This window comes from Poecilia reticulata, chromosome 10 (assembly GCF_904066995.2).
Source record: "Poecilia reticulata chromosome 10, P_reticulata-male-v2, whole genome shotgun sequence".
NCBI classification, from domain to species: domain Eukaryota; kingdom Metazoa; phylum Chordata; class Actinopteri; order Cyprinodontiformes; family Poeciliidae; genus Poecilia; species Poecilia reticulata.
Window position 1 is genome coordinate 19,851,832 of NC_088839.1, and position 17,443 is coordinate 19,869,274.

At 39.1% G+C, this 17,443-nt stretch overlaps 1 protein-coding gene across 4 annotated transcripts in view; it reads right to left on the minus strand.

The window, feature by feature from the left end:
- Nucleotides 1-6,315: 6,315 nt before the first annotated feature.
- Nucleotides 6,316-17,443, minus strand: part of macrod1 (mono-ADP ribosylhydrolase 1) — a 173,488-nt gene continuing 162,360 nt past the window's right edge. For 3 of the 4 annotated variants that reach the window (XM_081611610.1, XM_008420437.3, XM_008420435.3), the window contains 2 exons: nt 13,422-13,503; nt 6,316-6,683 (listed from right to left, as the gene is read on the minus strand). In XM_081611610.1, the coding sequence (XP_081467736.1) occupies nt 6,658-6,683; nt 13,422-13,503 (108 nt within the window). In that variant the 3' untranslated portion in view covers nt 6,316-6,657. Of the gene's footprint in view, nt 6,684-11,305; nt 11,336-13,421; nt 13,504-17,443 lie in introns of all 4 variants that reach the window. The other variant, XM_008420436.3, reaches the window with a different exon arrangement.

The window sequence follows — 17,443 nt, forward strand, 5'->3', positions numbered from 1 at the left end:
AGCTTTCACAGCAGGTAGTGGATGTTGCAATGTGCTAATCTCATACAGATAGCAGATCCTATTTAGATTCATCCAGAACAGCTGAGCAGAAGGAAACAAGAGCATAAAGCAGGAAAAACAAACCTCATTCAAATTAAAAGGAAGCACTTCAAAATAAAAGCACAGACATGAGACATTAAACTACTTGAAGAATTAATAATATGTTTATATATGTACATCACAAAAACACCTGACTGATAATGCTGTGGAAAAAAATAAAAAGACCACATAAAATGATCAATTTCTCAGATTTTACCTTCTATAGGTGAATGTTTGAGTAAAATTAACATCCTATGAACTACTGACAACATGTCTCCGAAACTCCAAGCAAAAATGTAGTATTTATTTTCAGAAAAGGTCAAGATAACTAAAAAAACGCAGTGCTTTCAGATTTCAAATGATGCAAAGAAAACGAGTTCATATTCATTTAGAAACAACAGTCCTAATGTTTGAACTCAGGAAGAGTTTAAAAATCAATGTTTGGTGGAGGTTTTCAATTTCCAGAGCTATATATCAAACATAAACAATAAAAAGTATTGGTATCTGTATTGATAACGGCCGTCCTGGATTTTCTGCATTGACATAGTTACTTTCTGACAAGTTGAGCATCGACAGAAGCTTTTTTTGAAAGATTTTGAGGTGCCAGTATAATCCACAACCCAATCAGGGAAGTGATAGTCCTTCAGCGGAAACTTTGCCACAGAAACTCTTTCCTCCTTCAGAGTACTTTATTCTCCCAGAAGGAAAAGTCCCCCATCTCTCCGGCGCTCACTCTCCCGCATCATTCTGTACGCCACTGCAGCGCGGCGAGGGATCCCATGTGTCGTCCTCCACTGCATCCATCTTAGGGCCATAACACTCGGGACCCAGAGGAGGATGTGTTGGAGTCTGGCTGGGTGGGTTGGATGAGCGATTTCCTGGAAATAACAGTAAAAACTTGTGAAATGGCAGTCAGAGATTGCTTCACTACTGCAAACACAGGTGATAATGCTGTCAGCGTGGAGACATGCATTCCTGATCACACCCTGGAGACTAACCTGGATGACAAGGAGTGAGAAGACTTCAGTGTTCTGGCGTGCAGCAGAATGAGGGGAAAAAAGACACTTATGGCTTCAGATTGTGAGTCTCAGCTTTAACCACGACTCGTTTTTGGCTTTAAATTAAAGCAAAAAGGGAAACTTGAGGTTTATAGTCAGGTTACAAAATGGGATTCACAGTTAAACTCTGCAGCTTTATTTATCTCTCACAAATTAGCACAACAGAACCTGGAAGTTTTTAATTGACTGTTGCTGTTTTGCATATCAGCATATATAGCTGAAGTTTAAAAAAATGAAGCTCAACATGATAGTTTTGCCAGCATCAGCTTCAATGAATGAAACTGATGTTAGTGCAGACATATTGTGCCTCCCTTGCATTGTGTTTCTGTTTGAAGCTTCGTGTTTCTGTGTGGTTTAGGAAATTCACACTTGTGAATCCAATTCTTGCTTTTGAGATTCAGGTGAAGAGCTTTGCTCATAAACAAAGTCTGAAGAGTCTAAATAAATGATTGAAATGCCTAAAATGAAGAGGACATTCAAGCCGATGGAGAGTTTGTGCTGATTGGAACTGTAATAATGATGAAATGTGTGTTATTTTGGTGCACTTTGAGGCAAGAGGTTTCAAGCACATCCATAACTCAGATCTTATTAATTTAAATGAAGTATCAGATTGGACTGGAGAAAAAGCCTGATTCAAGATCGCTCGTTTTTTGTATCGGGGACAAAAGATTTGAGCAGCCGTCAACTCGTGTTTCTATTTATCAGAGGTTACTGGAGTGAAAATCTCTCAACGCTGATTGATGAGCTGCTCCTGTCAGAAAGAACAAATTGCATCAAGATAAACTCATTTATTGTAAAGTTCTTCTTTCATTTATAAAACTTTTATGCCAATAAATCTTTACTTATTTACTTGTCTGCTACACACACTCAGAGATACGTTTTGTGTCACCTTGTGCGACGATTGACGTTTTTTTTTTTGCGCAATTATCTGACAAAAAAATCTGCATATAAATGAATTATCTCTTCAGAGTCCGATTAGCTGCGCTGCCCAAGCGTGCACAAACACAATGAGCAGCTGAGACGCAGCATGAGAGGAGGGAGAAAACACATCAAGAGAGCTTGTCGTAATAAAAACCATTCAGCAAAACTGCTAATGGGCAAAAATCACGTCGTTTTGCATACAAAGAGCTTTTCTGCAGAACCTGAAACAGCAGGAAGACACTGATTCCGAGTCAGAGTCGCCTAGATTAAAATGACAAAAGCAAAATATTGGAGAGGAACAATTTTCAAGTTTATTCTGGTGGAAAGAGATAAAACAGCAAATATTTTAAGACGCCAAAGGATGTTAAGAGGGAGGTAACTTGTTAGTCTGCGTCAAAACCAGCAGGTTTAATGACTGTTCATCAAACACTGGAGCAGACACTGCTGTTAGCACACTTTCAGGGGCTCTTCCACTTGAGCTTTTCTCCTGGGGGTGTTAAACTGAAGCGCACACACACACACACACACACACACACACACACACACACACACACACACACACACACACACACACACACACACAGGTGAGCCGGCGGGGCCGCGGGCAGCGAGTAATTTCCAGGACCTACGAGATTATCAGCACACGTTCTGGAAGATGGCAGGGAATCAGCCTTCAAGTTACCAAAACAGTTAGCGTTAATTGGTCTTCATCTGTCATCTCAAACAGAGCCGAGGACGGCTGGAGACGGAGAGGGGGAGCGGAGGACGAGGAAGGGAGAGGGGATTACTGACGGGACAGTGATGAAAATTGGTGGCGGGATAATGAGTCTCGTTGTCTTTTCATCCTCTCATCCTGCGTGTCTCTTGCTCTCATTATTCAGAGTAACTGGTTGGAGAGAGGCTTCACAGTCTGCTGCTTATTAAAAAAACCCACAGCTCCGTTAGATGAGTTCATCAGTCTCTCCATCCTCTCTTCCTCCCCTCCGTCCTTCCATCCATCTGACCGCAGGCGCTGCATCTATACCCTCCTCCTCTCTCAGTTTGAACTCCTACATCCTTCCTCTCATTCTTTATCCCTCGCTCTTCCATCTGTTTATTTTTTCCACCATCCTGTAGAGCCGAGCAGCGAGACGGAGAGCTGCTGCTGCTGATGATGAAGATGATGATGAGGCCTCTGAGCTCCAGACAGGGAGTGAATCAAAGAGCTCAGGAGAGGAAAAAGACAATCCCTTTGTGACAGATGAGGCTTTTATATAAAATATGGGGCCTTCTCCCAATTTCCTGTTTATGTTCTTTGTAGTTTTCCTCCCCGCAGGCCCACCTCTCCTCCTTCTCGTCCTTCCTTCCCCGTGTGTCTGTGCCACCGTGGCAGATTGCTTGGAATCAATAAAGATGGTTCTTGGCAGACGAGAGTCGTGGGGCGGGACGGTGGCTCGCTAAATGCTCATTTCGCCTCGCACAAATCAACACCTGCGTTGAGGCCGACATGCGATGGCCGCGTTCTGCAACAATTAAAAACTCGTACAAATGTGCTGTGGGGAGAGGCTTGATGGCGCTTGCATAAATGTGCATATGGTGCGTTTTGACAGGCAGGCAGGGTGGATGGGATTTAAACAGCACAGAGACAGGAGGGAAATGGAGGAGGAGGGATGGGCTGTTACAGGGGATGATCAGGGACTGCTGACTGTTCAGTTCAGTTTCACTTTTTAATTTAATTTATCCAGAAGGTAATTACTGCAGGGTGTCTGGAATACAGAGTTTCACCCATTTTAATGTGGACAAGGCAGAAAAATCCACACACCAAATCAGTGGATACCAGTGGAAGTGTGGGAATAAAGCTGACGCCCAGGTTGATTTAGCAGCGACTTCCAGCTTTGTTTGCATCGCTGGGTGTGGCATTTCTCACGTTCCTGTTGTAAATACTTCACAGATGATCTAAGGGTCAGATGAGGTTGCTGGGTTGTTGAGTTTGATGACGTGGCTCTCCAATATGGTGGACGGATTCTGACATAAGTAGAAATAAACATAGAGATAAAGAAATGGCTTGATGAAGCAATTCGAGTGCCACATATTGCATCCAACAAATGAAAAGGAAGAACTTTACCAACTTATGTGATTCTCCAGTGTGAAATAAATTAATATTTATCATTCTGAACTGTGTTAATGTGACGTGACCGTTCAGACTGCAGACATTATCCAAATTAGTTCCACATATAGAAGATCAGATTCTTCTTTTTTTTTCCGGTGTGAAAAGATGAGAACTGGGAAGTTCGGACTGCAGTGAAAAAGTCTGATGAGTTTTGCAAATGGGTAGGCCGGTCACGATAATCAATAAATCAATTAATCACATGATAAATTAAAACAAACTCAATTATTTCCATTGCCATAGTTTATCATTTATCTATTTTTTTCCCGTCTTTCTACCAAAAACTGGATGGTAAAAGTCTAATTTGGTGTTTTGGTCTCAACTAGCACTTTTTTTGAAGCACAATTTTGTTAGAAAGATGTCAAAATTCATTTTATTTGTTTTATTTATTTACTTGGGATATTTAAAATGTCTTCCAGTTCGAGTGTTAAATGTTCACTCGAACATTTAACACTTGTACATCAGTTACTGATGTTAAAGTTACATCAGTAACTTTATCAGTTAAAGTTACTGATGTAACTTTAACTGATGTAAAGTTACATCAGTCAACTTTACATCAGTTGACTGATGTAAAGTTGACATCAGTCAACTTTACGATGTAAAGTTGACTGATCTTATGTGCTCTTGTATTTTTATTGTGCACTTATATTACTTCAAAATGGTCTCAAAACAACAATATTATCGTTTATCCCAATAACTTCCGGAACAATTTATCGTCCAGCAGAATGTGTCATCGTGATAGGCCTACATATGGACAAAAAAACAATTTGATTGCATTTGCCTTCTGTATGGTCTTAGCTTTTATCCATTTGGTGTTTTTCAGCTCAGCGTTTTGCATCTCTGGCTTCATTCATTGTGTTTTTCGTAAAACAGTTTTAGCCAACTACTGAATTCCTTCTTGTTAAACATACTTTTCATTACAAAGGAGCCTGGAGTGAATAGCAAACAGGAATGTTTTGATTTTAATTCCTTAAAGAAACAACAAAATAAGCCAGCTTTTGGGGGAGAAATATTTTCATGTGTTCGCTGAGTGACTGAATGTTGTCGTACTGTAAATTGCTTTCCACTGTGCAGTTCACCGTCCTTAATCTTGGGCTTTGTAGTTTTATCAAAGTGTAATAATGCTTAAAATTCCTCAGCCAGAACTACGGCACATAGAAAAAATAATGCAGCGAAAGCTTTTCTCAAAAACCACAGGAGGAAACCAAAGTGACCAAAGTTTACATATGCAACAGCCAACAAAAGGTAATTTAAGACATTTCTATGAAATGTCTTAAATTTTAAAGGCATAAATTTCTGATTATTATTATCAGTATTGTTGTTTTTAAGACCCCCTGTCAGCATCAGGAAGAAGAATAAATACAAAATATATTGTGTTTGGAAAACAAAATGTGCCCTGGATTGTTTTTAATCCTTTTATCCAATTCTCCAAACCTTCTCCTGTCCTTTATCAGCCCCTCTACAACCTCAAATTTTAACAAGAAGCATCAAAACCAAAGCGGGTCAATTATTTTAAAAGGCTCTAAAACTCTTTCCTTCAATAAACGATGAGTTGCTTTCATATAAATTTGGACTTGGACACGGAAGCCTTAAAAATTTGCAAAGCGCTGCATTTTAGTTTTACTTGACAGTAGTTCAGATTTAAAGCTCAACAACAGTTCAACTAAAATATGTTCTCACCTCAAACATTCATCAGGTGATGAAGACAAACATAACTTTTGAAGGACAAAATGATGAGTTGTAGTTACTTATGCAGTTCACTCAGACAGCTTCACATCTTATGACACCTTACAATAGTTTGCAAATATATTCAAAATAAATGAATAAATGTGAATAAGCATATGCAGATTTTGCCCAGACGTCATGATGGGGTGTTGTGTGTTAACGTCGTCAAAATACGTGTTTATTACAGTCACCTATTGAAACCTGAAAGAGTAACTCGTAATAAATTAAACCCTCTTCGAGTATTTATTGTCCCTCTCATCCAGCCTCCTGCACAGAGCGATATGAGACAATGAAGAAGCAAATATTAATGTGAAATGCGTTCCCAGTGGCCTCCTGACTCATTGACTCATATCACATCCAGAGAAATAATCACTTCACACACAAGAGGCCTGTGAGGTTTGCTTTAATAAGCTTTGTCGTGTTTCTCACACACACACACACACACACATTTAATTGGAATGCAGACGCGTACAGGACACGTGATTCACGGGGGGGCTGAGCAGTGGATCGCAGGTTTAAAGCAGCTTTAGGAAGATATTCAATAAAAACAGTTAACATCATTTCCCACCTTAATCACAACACCTCTCAGAAGCAGAAAAAGAAAACAAAAACTAATCAACATGTGAGAGAAAGAAGCAATCTTGCTGCAGGGGAAGGTCTTGATCTGGAGGAGGGGTCAGGATGTGGCGCCGCGTATCCACAGCAACCGAGTCTCAGAAATCCTCTCGTTCAGAGCTTGCTCCTGACAGTGGCCTCTGTGGGGGCAAGCAGAGAAATATTGGAAACTGTAAAACAAGTGAAGTGGACATTTTACCCAGGTCACACAGCGGTTTATGGCGCTTTGGCATTTAGGAGCGTCTGCTCACCACTGTTAGCGAGGATTAGTCACTCCCAATTCAAAGCATGCAAGCACACGAACGTACATCAAACGGACAGCCAGCGTGGGCAGCGCGCGCCAGGTGTTGGAGACACATTAGGTTTATGGAGGAGGCTTGGAGGCCTGCCTGCAGCCGCTCTGTCACACAGGCAGACGGTTCTGGTCCATCTACCCGCTGAGCACCTTTCAGCGCCGCTAAAAAAACCTGCAGCATGTCCATTAAAGTGGAAGGCAGCGAGCTTTTTAAAGAAGCACACCTGCAATTTCTGCTGCACAGTCAAAGGATCTATCTATCTATCTATCTATCTATCTATCTATCTATCTATCTATCTATCTATCTATCTATCTATCTATCTATCTATCTATCTATGATCCTATGTTATTTCAGCTTACTTTTAAAGGGGCAGCATTATGTATTTTCCATGCACATATTGGCATTTTATAGCACAATAAAGTAGCTATTTTAACTTTACGTTTTATACAAATACTCTATATATGGAATGTAAAGAAATTTCACTTTGTAATTTTACGCCTTAAAAGCAGGTCTCCCTTTAGCAACATTTAACCAGCGTTTCACTGAGAAGCAGCTCCTATAATGATTTCAGCAGATGCTCAGTTCCACCAGGTGTTTGCTAATTTCTGCTGGCTAGTCTGAAGGAGCTGAGTGGAGGAGGTCTACTCTTAGGCGGGAGCTCAAACTGCAGCTCTGAGGAGGAGCTTCATCCTCGAAGGCGGGGCCAGGTTCACTCAGGTGTTTTGCTCAGGTGACTTGTTGCCATGGAAACTAAAGGATTTCTCTAACTTTCATGAAAGGATCAAAACAGCACTCCATATTTGTTTTTGATGAGGGAATAATGTTATAAAGCTGAAGATCAGGGTGATGGTATGGAGTCCTTCCAACCTTAAACACCTGAAGCTCATAAACACAGAGAAACAGTTAAAGTAAAACTGGAAACTTGGAAAAATCTGCTCAGCAGTTACAAGAATAAAGATTTTTCTTTCATTGAGCGGAGTGAATTATTTTATGTTCCACTGGAAAAACGTATTGGTTGAATAATATAAAAATAGATCTTCTATCAAGAGGAATCCATTTGGGAAAGTTATGATAGGTTAATTATGTATATTTTTGATACTTTGTAAAAATAATTGTGGTTGTTTTGAAGCTGAGCTGCAGTCGTCTGGGAATAATTCGTTCACATAGAACAAATCATTTCAGCATTTTAATCACAAACAAACGTTTTTATTTGTTCTTAGCAGAAACAACAAGCATGTCTGTCATGTTAGAGAATATCCTTTGTCAACCTGTTTTTATAAACTAATGAGCTGTGAAACTAAAGTTGTTATATCTTATAAATAAATGTCGGAGAATTGCAGATTAAAAAGTTAAAATATGTTTTTAATGAAGTTTTTAATTGTGTGGATAATTTATTGTGTGTCTTGATTTAAAGTCAGAAAAATATGTAATATGAAAATTTGCCTTAAAATATCCAAAAAGGATTGAAGTGATTGACAATAAGTATGTCAATAAATAAATATGTCAACATATTTTTAATCCTAAATAATAAAAGATACCCAAAAGAAGTGCTTCACATTTCTTCTTAAAATGTTTTCATACCTTACAACGTGTAATTTACTGCTCACTTTGCTGAAAAGAAATGAAACTAAATGTCATTTTACTGGGTTAGAAATAAAGAACTACAGGGAAACTGGTCAAAATTCAGACTTTTTATTTTTATCCTGCTACAACCTTTGATCTGAACATATTTGATGTACTATTTTCGTTTTTTATTTTTGCCATTTGCCAAATAAAACCTTCTCTTCATCTTCACCTCGGAGGCTAAAGACGAGTTGGAGAGAAACATCTGATTTCAGCACATTGATCCAGACTCGTGCACGTAATAAACCTGATATAAAGAAAGTTTATATACATTTCTGCCTGATGCATTTCAGTGTATAAAACATCGCCACTTTTACACACTTGATTCCTGGTACTTGCGCTTCGAAAATGTTCCTTATGAAGCAGGACGCTTGCGGCGCTATGAATAAAAGTTTTATTAACCCTTTTCTATTTATTTTCTTAAAACATGGTCTGTAATTTAAAGCCACCCAAGGGGAGAAAAGGAGGAATGTTTTTAAAACAGAAATAAGCCGCTCTTCTGTTTCATCCCAACTTTATTAATGATTTTCTGTATGTTGTTGTTTGTGTCTATAAAGGATAAAGCTGTTCTACAATTTGCGCCTGCATCTTTGTTTCAATACTTCATAGCTTACTCCCCCCTGATACTTTAAAGCTCATATCAAAGCAATAATGTCTCTGCCAAAGATAAAGATTTAAAAAGGTTAGATACAGATTGAATAAAACATCTGCACTCTGTTGTTTTCTAGATGGATCAAATATTGCATTTATGAGGCTCCACCTTTTGCAGCAGATAAAAGGAACCAGAATCACGCTGCATGTGAGACCGACTGTAAATAAATGTAGACCCTCAGTGTGTCCTGACCGCTCACACTTAGTCCTGCAACGTTTTTATCTTTGGTGAAAAAATAAAATAAATAAAAAAATAAAAAAATGCAGGTCCAAGTGCATCGCAGCTTCAGATATCATTATTTTTAGCCATTGATCTTCCCTGAAGCCAGAGAAGAAATAAAAAGATAAAACCCTCCTGGTTGGATCTGTCCACAAAATGAATCGTCAATCTGAATAGTTGCTTTTAAACTGGCGGCTTTTCTCCTATTTCACCAGTTGTGTGTTGGGGGATTTTACTTTGCGTGATGCAAATCCTTATTTTATGGTATAGCAACCATGTTGCCTTGATCCGTCAAGCAGGATTCAGATCAGAGTTTTGCAGCGTGATGTATTCAGATGCCTGAAGCATTTGTCTGCCTTTTACTCCCACATGGAGACTTAAATCTTCTTCTTTTAATTTCAAATTAAGTAGCTTGGACTGAGTGAGTAAAGTTTGTCCGCTGTGGTTTAAATTTACTTTTTTATTTCTCTTAATTTGCATCCATTTTTAAAAGCAGCTCCAGAAGATGGGAGTGAATGTTTAAGTTTACGTGCGGCAAAGAGCTGCTGAGATTGTGATGTCATTTCCTGTTAGCTTAAACTGGTCAGGGTACGAAGCAGCCATGTTCCTGAGTATTAATCACTAGAAATCGATCTAATAGATTACCTGTGGGATGTGGAGGAATATGGATCTGAAGAATGAGCTCTTCTGAAGGCAAAATGGAGTAAAACCAACAACAGGAAAGTAAACTTTATAAAGCTGCATCTCACTGTAGGTTTATATGTACATTCAATGAACTTAGATTTCAGTCACTGGCTCAGAAAAAGCAGAAATAGTGAAGAAATAATCCTTCAAAACGAACCTCAAGTCTGGACTCATTAGGGAAACAGTTACATTTTTGTAATCCTTTAACTTCCTCAATAAGTGAATCACATACTGAAAATGTAAAATAATTTCAGCCTTTACTTTTCACGTGTATTCATCGGAGGTTAAAAAAAAAAAATCCCACCACCTTATAAAATGTTTTTAACAGAGCAATTCCCGTAGAATAAATGTTATTGACGCAGTTTTTAAAAGTAAAATTCACGTTTTGAAAGTCGAGGGTCAAAAAGTTACTAACACGACTTTTTGCTTTGCTTCGTATGATGCAACAAGGAACTTGATACCTTAATTCTTCCAAATGGGAAAGACAGCAAAACATGCCATTTAGGTACGGCGGGTGAGTGTGTGCACTGCCATAAGTCAGGAAACGGCCAAAACAAAACAAAACTTTAGTTTAATGCAAAAGTTTACCCATCAATGTTAAAATGATTTTGTGACAAAAAGTAAGAGTAAAAAATATTTTCTCATGTGTGTTTTTGCTAAACGTAGCTTCGATATTTTCACTGAATGTTAAAATAATGCCTCAGTTTTGTCTCCCTGCTCTTTAACCCAGACGAATAAAGAAACCAGAACGTTGCTAACAGGAAATGCTGCAGCTGATTGTTACTGTGGGTCTCCTGGGAGCCTCTCTGAATGGGTTTCTTCTGATACATTGAACTCTGTAATAAGAAATAAAATCAGAAGGCTCAATTATGTTGAAATTTTGCTCACAAAATGCTTAGGAGGACGAAGGTGGAGTTTGATTTATGTAGGTGGTAAAAGCGGGGCGTTAGGGGTTAAGACTGCAGTTGTAATACTGACGCTTAATTTGAATAATTGAGTGAATGAGCGATCATGCTTAGCAGACGCACCGTTTAGCAGCATAACTCTATAAATCACAAATGTAATCAAAACAAATGGGAGAAGTCATCATGTAACAGCACGAGCCAACATGAAATCCCATCAAATTTACGCAGTTACTAAAGTTAATATAACCACACAGATCAATCTTTCATTTCTTAGACTCTGAAGAAGGATGATCCAGAATTAAACTATTGTTAGGAAAGTTTTCACATACAAGCTGTCTTCCTAAAGTACTTCTGAGCTAGCTGGCACACAGCATGCTGGTTACCTTCGCTACAATCGGCAGGGACGGGTCAGGCTGAAGTGGAGAAAGGCAAGAAAAAAAAATCAAATAAAGACACTAAATATGGAAAAACAGCAAAACAATGTGTTTGATCTAAATTGAAATGTTGCATTTATTGAATGATTTATTTCTTGCTGGCTGCTGGTAAATCTTGCAGAAATGCTGAAAGAAGCTTAAAAGTTGACATATAAAGGAACTTATTGTTAAATTCTGTCATTTCTCCTTTCATCCCCACTTGATAAATATTTATTTTATAAACTGAAATTCAAGCGTTGACATTCTCACTTCAAGAACCATCAGCTGTGTTCTCGACTACTTTATCCTCACCTTTATTTATTTATTTCATATTCATCCATTTCAGATACGTTAATGTTTATGGCCATCAAAACAATGTGTGCAACGTCAGAAAAGTGTTTCAGCACGCAGCATTCCCAAATGAGCTGCTTTGTTTTTAAGAGGACGGACAGAGATAGTAACACTCGGTTGCCATAGCGACGTCTGAGGTTGTTGTGTTGAGTTTTGGGCTGAATGTTGTAGGATGGAGAACATGCCATTACGTGTTTGTCCCTCCAAAAATACAAAATAATTTTTGTAATACTTTAAAATACAGAGATTTCCCTCCAACGTCTCCATCATATCCGACATGTGGGTGTATCAGACAAACTGTGTTAATTGTTCTTGTTGTTTATTGTTTCATCCTTATTTCACCATACAATGCTTCCACAGCAATGTCACAATGTAAGAGTAATGACTATTATGCTGTAAATGACAAGCATTTTATGAGCTGGGCATATTTTGGTGGGATGCGGGCGGATTGTTGAGACAATTATTTTGATTTTCTTTGTTTTCAAAGCCAAAAAGAGCTTTCAAAAGCACATTTTAGAGATACAAACTGCTTGTTGGAGCAAATAAAATTTGGATTCAGAGGTTCCGGTGTATGCCCTTTGATGTCACCGGCTGAATCCTGTTTGCAACAGTTTGTGTGACACACATCTGTAGCTCAGTTATAAACCCAGTGTAAAAAAGTGCTGGTCGGCATTTTAAGGAGCGTTCACAACCATCGATCGTTGCTTAAAAGCCCCATTTGTACATGAGAGAGTGAATGATATCAGGACGTTTGTTTGGAGACAGAAGACATCTCACGCCGCTTGGACGTTTTGCAGAAACTCAGAATACAGCAGAGTTGAGATCCAACATTTAATGGAGGAAACGTTTTGCTAAGTGGCTTCCTGACTATGGAAAACCCTGAAGAAAGAGTGGAGAACCTGATCCAGAACCAGCTGAGGACTGAAACCGCTTCGGTGCTTTCTCATCTGGTTGCTGCGCAGCCTTCCCTCATATCAGGTGTTTGATATGTTTCCACAGGGCGCATCGCTCTATCAGATTGCATCAGGGACTTCTGAAGGTTAAACTCAACAATCCAACAACAAACAAAGCGAATGCATGGATGATTTTCTGCTTGTTACTGCTGGCCGTCACCTTCGTACAGATCGCTGCACTCACTGTAATAACTCTGCCCGCGCCCATCAACTGCGCTGCAGCTAAATAAAGGCAGAGAGCCGCTACAGCTGTCTTGTTTACAACCTCTGAAGTCATTTATGTGAAAACCAACATCAATGTTTACATTTAGCTCACCAAGACATGTCAGTGTTACAATAATCAGCCTGGTGAGGTGAAGTGAATGAAAGGAAGTGGCTCAGAATAGCAGGAAGAGAAGTTGTCAGTCTGTTTTCTTTGGTCGAGACCTTTCTGTACCGGTTATGACTCTCACATCTGACTGAGCTGACGTGTGTGTGTGTGTGTGTGTGTTTGTGCTTTAAGACACTATGAACTGTGTGTGCATGTGGAGAAAAGTGTATGTTTATTTAATGTAATTAAATTGATCTAAACAGGAAACATTTACTCAGTCAGTGTTTACTGGCCTCCTGCTTGTGTGAACGTGCTGGAAGTGCAAACAGCGCACAGTGGATGATTAAGTGTGTCTTCCCACCACTCTCTCTCTCTCTCTGTGTGTGTGAGTGAAAGTAGTTAAATTTGACTGAGCTGAGCTGTCGGTGCTCTAAAAAGTGTGTGTTTGTGTTTTCTGGGGCAGACGGCTCACCAGGAGGGAAGTAGAGCGGGAGGTTCTGCAGATACAGCTCCTTATCCGTCGGCAGGAACACGCAGAAGATGATTCTGTCCAGCTGACACACACACAATCACACAAGACACACACGCACATGCACACATTAGCACACAAGGCACACACATTAGCACTCATAAATGACCTTTATAACAAGCATATGCAGTAAATGTGAAGTCATCAGTTGCAGGTGGGAACAGTATGTGTGAGAATGCAGCTAATGCATCAGTCCATTACTCCACCATTATCTTTCCATTATGAAGCCGCCGCGACCAGACGTTTATTACACTGCATGCTGAGGACAGAGAGCAGGGGCTGTGCACAGAGGAGGAGCACGAACATTTGAGACAAAAATGAGTTGGAGGAAATCTTTAATGGCACTCCCATTGTGAGAGTGGGAATCCAGAAGAAAAGCTGCATTTTTAGTGCATTTCCATCAGTGTTAAGCCGTGAAAACGACACAAAGCAACAATACAGCTTTCAGGTGGATTTCAGCTCTGCTGCTGGGTTTGGTTATTTTATGTTTTATGCTTTATATTCCAGTTGTAATAAGTCATTTAAGGCTTGCATATGTATTATCAGCTTTTATGTTACTGTGAAAAAGTTGCAAACCTGCCCTTTATTCTTTGTTTCCAAGGAGACAGAGTTTCTTTTGATCTCCTTAAGTGGTCCTACCAATAGTTCCGTCTAAAGGGCTTTTTAAAGGGGGAACATTATATATAATGAACTTTTTTGAGCTTTCTATTATGTTATAATGTTATTCGCTCATCAAAAATATACCAGGAGTGTAATTTTATTCTTTCATACATGTTTGAGACATCCTTGGTTCTCCTGTGGCGGCCATTTTGGGGTGAATAAATGCCTCCCGGATGGTTGTATTACACACACCGTCTTAGCTCTGCTCACAAAGCATCACCTATTTCCACAAAGCTCCTCCATGCCTTCTCACACAGTTCCTTCAGACTAGCAGCAGCAGATATTAGTGCACCTGCTGGAACTGTGAGGTTATAAATGGCATAATGTAGGAACATTGTTGCGATGACATGCTGAAAGCAGCAGGAGCTTCTTAAAGAGACAGAGCAAAGTCAAATTTCTATTGAATGTTTGATATCTACTGTATTTCTATAACAACTGAAGGTAACATAGTTAGTTGATCATGCTACAAATTGGAACTGTGTCTGGAATATACATAATGCTAACCCTTTAAGGTTATCTTTGAACTTTGGCTTCTTCACTCATTTTCTCTCCATTTTCTGCCCATCCTTGTATTTGGCCAGCAAGTATGTTGTCTGTTTACAATATAAGAAAATGACCAGATGGGGAACTAAGGTTATCAAAGCCTCAACTCAAAGTGTGTCTGACAGTCGTGTCTTTGAGGAAACAGGAGATAATTCAATTCTGCTCCAGCTGATCATCAAATGTATGCCAGATTTCCAGCTACTAGCGCCATAAAAAAACAGCCGTTGCATACAAAAAAATACAAATTTATAAGTTTTATTATTTTTATAAATTCAATTAGAGAAGTGTTTGGGATCTTTATGATAAACTGATGGTAAGAAAAACACTTTATTTAAGTAAAGAGCCTGTTTTAAGCTTTATTGGCTGAAACAACAGAGGGCCAGCGGTGCATTTCAGCATTTCAGTTTCCCATGAGGCATTTTGCTCCACAGAAAAAACCTGTGAATAGGCGAATCAGCAAAAACCGAACCCCAAATAGGTTGGGGTCCACTATAAACTAGGATAATTGAGAACAAGATGTAGAGCATGTAGAATAGACTAACTTTGCCAATGGCAGCAGCTCTGATCGTTTATCATTTTCCTGCCTGAGGCTCATTTGTTTCTCCCTGTTTGTATTTCTAGTTGAACAGGACATCTTGACTTTTATTGGAATATTTTGATTTATAACTTAGTATGCGTAAAGCAATGGAAAATAGTTTTTTGATGTAATATGGTCATGAACGATTGGTGCAGAGTACAACTTCAGATTTTTGCCTGATATAACGCAGATATTCAGATTCAAGCCGGTGATTAAAGTTACTGCAGCTCTTTGCAGGGCCCAAAGCTGCTCTCACTCTGATTAACATTATCACCACCTTAATATTTGTACAGGAGTCATACTTTCTCTGATTCTCTGTTTCCAGCATCTCATCCCGATTTATAGCCGGGCTGTTTCTGCCTCTTTCCTCCCAGCAGGTGAGGGAGTTTAAGAGACGGATCCCTCTCAGCAGCTGGCTCGCCCACAGCCTTTGGTTTTCAGTCCAGGCTTGCTACACAATTACCATCACTCACCAAAGATTTGCATAGAGTCTAAGGGAAGGTATGGAAATGTGTGGTAACTACATCCCTCGGGCTGAGGTTTAAAAATCTAACCTGCACATTAAGGTGCTTCTGCTCACAGCAGGAAACGGTAAAAAAAAGTGAGGAACTAATTTTGATAACGCTACAGCAGAGAGCCTGCAGATGCTGCTGCTAACAATAACATCAACGAAATGTAATGGCTCCCTCGTGACTGCTCATCTTTAATGGAAACACGGCGCAAAAACTTGTGAATACTTTCTTCTGAAAGTGAAAACATCAACATTCAATTAGCATTCAGCACAGCCTTCCCAGCCAAGAGCAGCTTGGAAGTGGAAGCATTTAGCTGGTTATTGTAGGAAAGTCTGGTGGACGCAGCGCACACTAAGTTCATTCCCCCTCAGTGGAAACGCCAAAGAGGAAAAGCTGAACCTCGACTGCCTTTTGAATTACGATGAGGACCAAACCAGAAACCTGGTGGGTTCTTAGCAAATCACAACATTCAATACTTTTTTGAAAATAACCTTCAGGAGTTAAACACTCTTTACATTAAGCTGTATCAAAAATGTTTATGTTGTTTTGATGCAATATTCTAATTTTAAATACCATGTTTTTATTGACTATAAATAGACAATTACATTAAATTACATAAATGAAGGCTTGACAACATCAGTGGGTGTGTAATTAATCACTTAGAGAATGGAGTAACTGAGATAAATGAATGCTTCAGCAGTATTCAAATTCAGTGAATATGACACGAGACGTCTTTCTTTTTCTGTCTCGTTTTTGTGGTTCTGCTGTTGAAAGTCGGCATGAGATGGTATGAAACACTCACAGTAAAAAACTATTGAGTAAAAACACTACAGGTTTACTGTGTCAGTGTTTCCTCATGTCAACAGTTCAACTATCGCTCTAGAAATATAGAAAACGGGTCCAGAGTAGAAGACAAAGTATCAAATCCAGTCCTGATTTAGAAACCTTCTCACTTCTCATTTCCCACTTACTTCTAATACCGTATTAGAAGTCATAAATATACAAATTGAGAATAGAATAGACTTAAACAAGCAATTCATTATATCTAAAATGTCTTTTTTTCTCTTGAGTAGTTGTTGCTCAACAGAATTAGCGTAGCTTAGGTTTCTTTTGGTGTGTCGGGAGAAAATAAACATAAACCTTGACAATAGTGACTATGTTGGTGTTTTTACCCTGTAATCCTCAGTTTGATTGATGCTAAATACATATTAATATTAGAATCAAACAAACCTAATCAATAACATTGGATGGATGGACAAAAAAAAAGAAGAGATGGGAAGAGAGAAGGAGGTATGGATGTTTTTTTTTGTGTGTGTGTGAAGATCTCGACTCCACTCACCAGCTACGTAAATCCTGGACTTTGGTTCTTTACTTTAGATCATCATCAGAGGTTTAAGGTTTTGGGTAAGTTTGAGTTCATTTCTACAGCTAGTGATGACTAATTACTGAGAAACAATCCACTTTGAGAGTGAAAAGTCCTCACACTGGCTTCAGGCTTTGAGAGGAAAAATGTTTGCCTCAGTGCAGCAGCAAAACGAAAACTTCAGCTGAACCTTTCCGACCGCCTGAAACTAATTTGGATCATAAAACGACTACAAAACTCATGAGTCTTACTCTCTTAAAATGATTTTGCTGTAGTTTCATAAATAAATTTATTGCGTTTGATGTGGTGT